This window comes from Tachysurus fulvidraco, chromosome 17, assembly GCF_022655615.1.
Source record: "Tachysurus fulvidraco isolate hzauxx_2018 chromosome 17, HZAU_PFXX_2.0, whole genome shotgun sequence".
Classification (NCBI taxonomy): domain Eukaryota; kingdom Metazoa; phylum Chordata; class Actinopteri; order Siluriformes; family Bagridae; genus Tachysurus; species Tachysurus fulvidraco.
The window spans coordinates 2,825,558-2,834,525 of record NC_062534.1 but is presented as its reverse complement, the minus strand read 5'-3'; the positions used below and the strand labels follow the sequence as shown (position 1 = coordinate 2,834,525).

General features: G+C 33.6%; 2 protein-coding genes across 2 annotated transcripts in view; both read left to right on the top strand.

Annotated features, from left to right (window-relative positions):
• The first annotated feature begins 4,741 nt into the window (after window positions 1-4,741).
• Window positions 4,742-6,613, top strand: LOC113638202. The gene is made up of 5 exons (XM_027139238.2): window positions 4,742-4,826; window positions 5,056-5,430; window positions 5,706-5,852; window positions 5,933-5,973; window positions 6,455-6,613. The coding sequence occupies exons 1-5, from the start codon at window positions 4,784-4,786 to the stop codon at window positions 6,587-6,589; spliced, it is 741 nt and encodes a 246-aa protein (XP_026995039.2). The 5' UTR covers window positions 4,742-4,783; the 3' UTR covers window positions 6,590-6,613.
• Window positions 6,614-8,938: 2,325 nt separating this feature from the next.
• The window catches only part of LOC125139154 (tyrosine-protein phosphatase non-receptor type substrate 1-like), a 2,793-nt gene continuing 2,763 nt past the window's right edge, over window positions 8,939-8,968 (top strand). Inside the window, exon 1 of the mRNA XM_047802158.1 lies at window positions 8,939-8,968. This exon is cut by the window's right edge and continues 200 nt beyond it. The gene's annotated coding sequence lies outside the window, so the exon portion shown is untranslated.

Below are 8,968 nucleotides of genomic sequence, written 5' to 3'. Positions count from 1 at the left end.
CATTTTCCTTTTGAACAACACATTAAGTCTTGGATTTCAGAACGTGTCCGACGTTTAAGTTACCATAAATCAACTGTTACTATAGAAACGATAACTTGTTAAAACGAGTGCAATAATATAAAGCTTGGTTTGTGAATGTCAAGGCTGCTGTTATTGCTATTGTTATTTAAACAAAACTCTGGCCAATCAGAATCAAGAACACAAAACCAAAATGTGCAAAAATCAACTTTATTGTGTTTTATTTAATGACATTTGTTTTGCATATTTGTTATTTTCTATCTGATCGGATTCTCCGCTGAATATTACACCAATGTTTGGTTTCTATATTTAATCCAGATTTAGTGACTGGTGTTCGTTGCTGTGACAAACGACGGGATGACGAACAAACACAAGAGCAGGTAAAAATCCTGAAATCTAAAAATACTGTTCTGCTTTCAGTCATAATAAAAATACATTAAAATGTACAATTTTCCGTCATGGGAAAGTCTGATTTTATGAAGCAATGTCACTCTAATTGATTTTAATTAAAGCTTTAAGATGTTAAATAGCTCTGATATCGTAAGCGTGTCTATAGTCTTTATCTTGTGTCATCGGTTAATAGTTAGATTGTAAAATAAAAAAGCCAAAAAATCGCCTGTTTCTTTTAAGAATAAAGGGGAAGAAATTTCGCAAATGACAATTTAAATAAATGTTCAATTTGTTGTTAAGTGAATAAATATCTAAATAAATAAATAAATAAATAAATAAATAAATAAATAAATAAATAAATAAATTTATTTCATCATGTTTTGCAAAAATCATCTGTTTCTTTTAAGACTAAAAGGGAAGATATTTTGCAGATGTCAATTAAAAAAAAATCATGTGTTGTTAAGTTAATAAAGAAATAAATAATAAATAAATAATAAATAAAAAATAAAAGAAAGAAAGAAAGAAAGAAAGAAAGAAAGAAAGAAAGAAAGAAAGAAAGAAAGAAATGAATGAATAAATAAATAAATAAATAAAAATTTGTTCATCTGTAATGTTTATTTCCAGACTGAAGCTGAGGACATTCAGTACACTGCAGTTCATTTCTCTAACCGGGTAAAAGAAACAGAAAAGAAAACAGAAGGTGAGAAAAAGACACCAGAAATTTGAGCTCTAGTTTCTAATAAATATCACGTTGTGTTTACAAAGACCAGAAATATTTCCTCGGTTTTGTTCCAAATTTATAAATTTTAATTTAAATAGGAAAAAAAGTTTTGATTTTGGGAAAATTAATATCACTGTTGGTGATTTTTTTTGTCTCATCTGATCTTCACTGAATCTTCACAGCTCTGTTTGGTTTCTATATTAAATCCAGATTCAGTGACTAAACTTCATTGTGATGCCACAGGAGGAGCCACACAGCAGGACGGACAAACACAAGAGCAGGTAAAAACCTGAACTCTCTCTCAGTTCGCTGCACTTTTCCTTTCTGCTTAGTCATAGTAGAAATACAAGAAACAGAATGTTATATAATCTATATGGTTATTTATTTATTTTATTAGACCATATTAATATCTTATATTAGTGTTCTAATACATTATCGTTTCTATAGTAACCTAAAACGTTTCCTAGATGTTAGACACTGTTTATTGATAAAAAGGTTTTTGATGTGAAGTCAGAACTAACACGTGTGTTCTGTTATGGGAAAAGTCTGATAATATGAAGCTTTATAACTCTAATGGATTTTATTAAAGCTTCATGACGTTAATGTGGCACATAAAACACCTTTTATGGCTATCTATCTATCTATCTATCTATCTATCTATCTATCTATCTATCTATCTATCTATCTATCTATCTATCTATCTATCTATCTATCTATCTATCTATCTATCTATCTACAGACTGAGGCTGAAGATATGTATGCTGCAGTGCTTATCTCTAACCGGACTAAAAGCGAAAGAGAAGACACTGTGTACGCTGATGTGGTGAATTTCGGCTGGGAGTGACCTCTGGGAGTGACGTCTTTTGGAAGTGACGTCTTCTGGGAGCGACGTCTTCTGGGAGTGATGTCTTCTGGCAGTGATGTCTTCTGGGAGTGACGTCTTCTGGGAGTGACGTCCTCTGGTAGCGATGTCTTCTGTGAGTGACGTCTTCTGGGAGTGACGTCTTCTGGGAGCGACGTCTTCTGGGAGCGAAGTCTTCTGGGAGAGACGTCCTCTGGTAGTGATGTCTTCTGGGAGTGACGTCTTCTGGGAGTGACGTCTTCTGGGAGCGACGTCTCACTGTCTTTATGGAAGAGCTCTGATGTGAATTTCAGATCAGTTTTACGTTTTATTTATTTATTTTTTATTTGTTCAATGAAAAAGTATATTTCTTTGTTAAATTAATAATGTAATGTCTGCCTGCACTTTTATATTATATTTTATGTCTTTTTTAAGTTTATCATGCATTGTACTGTACACCCTAATACCATAACCCAGACAAAATAATAATAATAATAATAATAATAATAATAATAATAATAATAATAATAATAATAATAATAATAATAATAATAATTTACAAATTATATTCGCGGCTATGCAAAGAAAAACATTTGAATACCTTTTTTCGTCTTGTCTTTCTCCGTCTTGCTCATTTCAGAATAATCACTGTATAATATTCTGTTCACGTTTTTTAAAGCTGTGTAGAGAAACGATTAGAAATTGATGAGCTGGTGATACAGTCAGTGAGTTGTCTGTTTATTCCTTACAGATGTAGCAATAAAGTTTAGTGTATACAGTAAACTGTTTGTATAAACAGATAGATAGATATACAGATAGAGATCCAAGCCTTTTTAATGCACACCGTTCACACTTCACATTTAGATTCAGTTTAAAGCTGGTTTGTAGTTAAATGCATGATGTAAATCATTCTCACTTGAAATCGTATTAAAACACTAAATAAACAAAAATCTTTATCCTGATTGTTTTTGTAGACATAGGGCTATAGTGCTATAAGCACATGGTACATGGTGTAACACTATTTGGGGCTTATTATTAATCGGGAACGTCAGATTGATCTAATCAGGGGTTACATTTAATAATGAATATTAGATGAATGTCAGGAATGTCCATAACCTGCCCATATGGATGGAGCCATAATGAAGTATCTTAAGTTTTCATGTTGTTTATGTGAGTATAAAGTGATGGAGCTCATGAAGGACAACTGAGCATCTGAAAAGTATTTTCACCCAGGAAGTTTAAAGCATCACGTGGGCCTTAAAAAGGCAGGTACACGAATATAAAATGAACGACTAGGAAGAAAAAGGTGGCAAAACAAAGCAAAAATAAACTCTGGGTTCAGGAATACACAATAAATGGGATAAGGCTGAGCGCAAAAAAACACAAAACGAAGCTAGACAAAGTCATGGAACGACACAGGGGTTTAAATCAGGTGGCTAATTACACAACAACACAACAACACAACAGCACAACAAGCATCAAAAACAGGGGAACCCAAAACTGAAGAAGAGTTCATCAAAAATGTACAATGTTGCCCTCCGGTGGTCTGGTAGAGAAATGTCCATTATCCATGACACCTAGAATGGCTCCAAGCTCCAAGTAAATATCAGCCAAACATGTATTATTAAGTATTAAGCCAAAAATCTTTAGACGATTCCTAAAGCTCCTGTTACTAGTATATACTGTATGTACGTTAAAAATGACCCAAACCAGTGCACTGTATATACAAAGAATCAAATTTTACAGCCATACAGAGGGCAGTGCTGGGATTTAAGCTCACAACCTCCTACCAGTAACTCTATACACCAGTTTTAACCACTAGGTGGTAAGAACTTCACAAGCAGCCAGATATGAAATTTATTTGTATTCAGAATGTGTTTAAGAAGAAGAATATATAGTCTGTGTGTGTGTGTGTGTGTGTGTGTGTGTGTGTGTGTGTGTGTGTGTGTGTGTGTGTGTGTGTTGCCATATATAAACAGTTATGCCTAATAAAGCTCCATTGTACTCAATCCACGGTGTGTGATCATTCTTGCTTTGACAGTCCACTAGCTACATAAAGGTCCTTGAGCTGAGGAGAACAGAAAGCATTCAATTATCAGGTGGGATGGATGGCGTATTCTGTCTCACTGTCAATCCCAGCGATCGTGGGTGTCTGAGTGCTGGGAGCTATCTGGACCAGGGCAAAAAGTGCTTTCCTTAAGGGTGCAATTCCACCCTGTGATACAAACGAACACAGATTTTAAAAGACGTCTCAGGTGCAGCACGCGTTGGCCTTCACAGTCCCTGTTTGGTAGCTGGAGAGAGAGCTGACTGATGGGTGACCAGTTTGCTTACCAAGACTGAAATATGACAACAGTCAATTCCTAATTCTTTAACATTAATAAACTGTTTATGACTATAAGCAAGACGATTTGAAGAAGCTCTAGGTTTTGAAGCGACTGACAGCATTAACACCGTTCACTAGAATCAGAACTCAGTTCAGAGCCTGTGATTCTTGTGAGCCTGTGGTTCTCATCACCCACCTCACAACCACATTTCCGTAGTGGTATAAATTTTATGTGTGTTTGTATCTTTCTCCACTTTATTACCACTTTCTCTGTCTCTTAGTTGTTAATAGAATCATTTTTTCCACCACAAAAACAACATCATGACCATTTTCCCTGACAGAACAACACAAACAAGTTAATGTGGGTGTGAGGTGGGTGATGAGAATACTACATAGAATGTCATCACGTGTCTTGTTTTAGAGCATGCTTGGCTATAATATAAAAGCAAGCCGCACTTTCTTACACACTGTGCTAATCTTACACAAGATGTCTGGTTTCTCCGGCTTCTTTTTAATCTTCTGCACTATACGTAAGTAATATATATTTTTAAATCAGAATTTTTTTATTATATTTTATAATATATTGCTATGGTGTCATCATTTCCAATTATTAGACCTTTATAATTATTATTATTATTATTATTATTATTATTATTATTATTATTATTATTATTATTATTATTATTGTAATAAATTATTTATTGTTAATCCTCTATGCATAAGGATAAAATATAACAAATAATAAAATGGCTTTTCTAGATACAGTTGAACTTCGCTTGAATTATTCGGGTTCCAATCCAAAGCGAGAAGTTTATCAGCCTGACAGAGTTCTCTGTGTGAATGTGGGGGACTCGGCTACTCTACACTGCTGTGTTTCTGGTGAAGATGTTGGAGCAGTTATCTGGTTTAAGCAACCAAACAGAAAACATCCCCAGATTGTAAGCAGATGGTTTAAAACTGCTGAAATCACATTTTTCAATGAATTCCAAAATCTTCGTTTTCAAGTACAAATCTCTTCAAACTGCTCCAATATGACCATTTCTAACATCATCCAGTCTGATGAAGCCATGTACTACTGTGCCATCATAAAACCATTCAGCACGTTTGGACGTGGGACATATTTAAAAATTAAAGGTAGGATTTAATAAATTGATGATGTAGTGAAATACTCGCTGTGATCCTGATCAGTTTATAGGTGATTATGTTACTATTGCAAATTAAAGGTAGGATTCTGAGTTGATTCTGAATGTTTAAGCTCCTGGTTTAATGTAGTGATATTTTCCTGATAACTGTTAACATGTTCAACCTGGAAGATAAATAATAGTGAAGTAGTGAAATGTTAACTGTGTTTTCTTCAACAACACTGAGTTACAGACTTTTACTAAGTGAATCCTGATCAATGTTTATAGGTGATCATGTTACTATTGCATCAGAATCAGAAATGATCAGATCTCTACATCGGACAGTGATCGGTTTGGGATCGGCTTTGGGTTTGTGCGCACTTCTGATTTTCTGTCTCACTTATTTCATACTGCGGAGAAGAAAAGGTGATAAAAGTAAGTGCTAATAATTACTTCACTAAAGTCATTTTTAAAACAATATAAAAAAAATATTATGTAAATTTCTGTATTAATAGCAAACGCTTCTGCTATTGAAGATTCTCCAAGAACGAGACAGGTACGTGGACAGATTTATTGTATATAAACAAGATTCCAGCTTCTTTTATTGTCATTATATTGTATGTAATGTATGTAATGTAACATGTAAAGTATGTGTGTGGTGTGTGTGCGTGTGTGTGTGTGTGTAGTATATGTGTGTGTATGTTCGTTTGTAGTGTGTGTGGTGTGTGTGTGTGTGTGTGTGTTATGTCGAGGTAGATATAAGCAGTTCTTGAGTAAGCCATGTTTAGTGTAAGTTTAATGTTTAGTGTAAGTTTAGTGTTTATTGTAAGTTTAATGTTTTCTGTAAGTTTAATGTTTAGTGTAAGATTAATGTTTAGTGTAAGTTTAATGTTTAGTGTAAGTTTAATGTTTAGTGTAAGTTTAATGTTTAGTGTAAGATTAAATCTGCAGTAAAGAATGAAGTAAATCTCTCTACTGGTCTTTTTGTGCTGTTCACTTAGTTTTGCAAAATAATGTCAGATTTTGTTGATTTACAGGAATCTGAAGTTGACGCGCTGAATTACGCAGCTTTGGAATTCTCTAAAGGGATCGCAGTAAAAAGTCGGACACAAACTGACACAACAGGAGACCAATGCGTTTACTCTACTGTGAAAAACAGCTCTAATGTCTAATGTGAATTATCTAACACGTTTCTAATTAAGTGACCTATTTTAGCATTTATAAAGCACTTCTCTTCTTCTTACATTAAACATTATATTTCTATATAGTTAACTGAATAAAGAGGAAAAAAAAAACATACTTCATCTGCACTGCTTCATTTATTTAATTAAAAAAAATATGAAATATGTGCTTATCCATCTATCTATGATGGGGGATAAATCTGTAAAATGAAAAAAAAAAAAAACATTTTCGGCAGAGCTACCAGCAGATGGTAGTACTGAGAATATCCCTTCTGCAGACATCGTCTAAACTTCCTATGCAAATTAGGAGCGCTGAGTCAAGTTGACCTTGTCTGTTTTGACTGCTTATAAAAAATTAAGTATATATGATAGCCTTTTTTTCACTTTTTTTGTCTAACTTGTGTAAAACATATTAACATATATTTTGCTAACATTTTTGTAATATTTGGTATAATAAACCTCATAAATATGCAAAAATGCCCCATTTTCTAGTTAAAAAAAGAATAGAAATTTTGAATTATTTTCACTATAGAGGCACAAAAGTTAATGCACAATTACAGGCTGGTATATTTCTGTCACGGTGGGACAAAGGCGAATGCAGATCCATATGCAGTTAATATTTTTAATACGAAAAAACAGGAAACAAACAATGAACAAGCAGGCAAAACAGATCAGAACACTGAGCAGGACAGGGAACAGGAACAGAGACATAAACAGACAACATGCTGCATGCTAAATACTAAACAACGACTCACAACCAGGAAGTGAACAAAACAGAGTACATGTAGTGAATGAGATCCAATCACAAGACGGAGACAGACAAGGACTAAGACCTGGGGAAGAGATTGATTGCAATTAAATGTCCGTGGTAACAAATAGGTGGGCGGGGTCAACAATTAACATCAGGGAATGACAACAGACAGACACAAGGGAAAAAACAGACAGACCCGTTACAATTTCAAAGCCAGGAAATTATTTTGAAACCATTTTGACCTTTTTTAATGTCAGTAAATAATAAAACCTGTTTTTTTTTCCAGGTCAAATTGACTCGAAAGCTTATAAATCAAAAATTCTACAATGATCACCATCCTGTGTGATCAGCTTACATTTGTGAACATTTTAAACTTGTTATGTCTATTTTGCCTACCAGATGCCATCTGATCACCCAAAAATGGGCTACACACACACACACACACACACACACAAACACACACACACACACACACACACACACACCACTCAAAAACATGGCATAATTTATTGTGAATAAAACTTCCTTTACACCTCTTTTGCTTTTTATTATATGTAATTTATGAGCAATAAACCTCATGAAATTATGCCATGTTTTTGAGTAAAATAAAGAGAAATTATTAATTATTAAATATTATTTTGGATAACCACTGGCTGGTGTATGTCAAACATCCCCAGCTCAAAGCTGACTGATGCAACTAAATTAATAGATGGCAAGTTTCAGGGGCAAATTAATTAAGTAAATTTGTTTACTTAGAAAAACATACAAACTTGCATATAAATTAACATTTTTTAAAAAGATTTTCTTTTTAAAACAGCTTCCACTTAAAATTTTAAGTATGTGGAGTCAATTCATGTATTCAGAATTGCTTCCCGGAATTGGAAATTGGATTTTAAACAATTTCTACATTTTGATGTTTGATTTACGTTAACATGCAGGAAAGTGTTTTTAAGTTCCACAAACCTGTGACTAAATGTTTTGCACCATTGTACAATAACCGTGTTCAGTTTTTATGCATAATGCACTTACATAAATGTTAAACTGGGTAAAAGTGTTTTTGTGAAATTGCACATACTACTGAGGTTGTTCATAATATATTTTTGTAAAAGGACAATTCATTTAATATAACGATTTTTATAATTTACTTCCTCTTTGCACCAATACAAAGAAAAAAGTGGACTTATTGTTAGTTCTATGTAATTTTACTATGAGTTTACTGGTCTGGCCCCCTTGAGATCAGATTAAGCTGTACCCCTGGTCTAAACCCTAATTCATCCATAAATATGTTGACAAGGACTGGAGCGAAAATAACCATATTACAATAGTAAAGAAAAAATACAGTAAATTCAACAACAGTTATTTCCTAATTCTTCAAGATTAATAAACAGTTCAAGGCTATAAACAACACGATTTGAAGGAGCTCTAGGTTTTGAAGCGACTGCCAGCATTAACACCGTTCACAAGAACCACAGGATCTGATCTGATAACAGTTCTGATTTAAGTTTAATGTGTGTTTGTATCTTTCTCCACTTTATTAGCACTTTCTCTGTCTCTTAGTTGTGTACAGACTCATTTTTTCCATCACAACAGCAACATCATGACCATTGATCTGACAGAAC

Bases quoted from the DNA above. Each gene is read 5' to 3' on its own strand.
- LOC113638202 (XM_027139238.2), top strand. From the start codon at position 4,784: ATGTCTGGTTTCTCCGGCTTCTTTTTAATCTTCTGCACTATAC. The intron at 5,431-5,705 runs GTAGGATTTAAT...CAATGTTTATAG, and splicing joins GACATATTTAAAAATTAAAG to GTGATCATGTTACTATTGCA. The intron at 5,853-5,932 runs GTAAGTGCTAAT...CTGTATTAATAG, and splicing joins GAGAAGAAAAGGTGATAAAA to CAAACGCTTCTGCTATTGAA.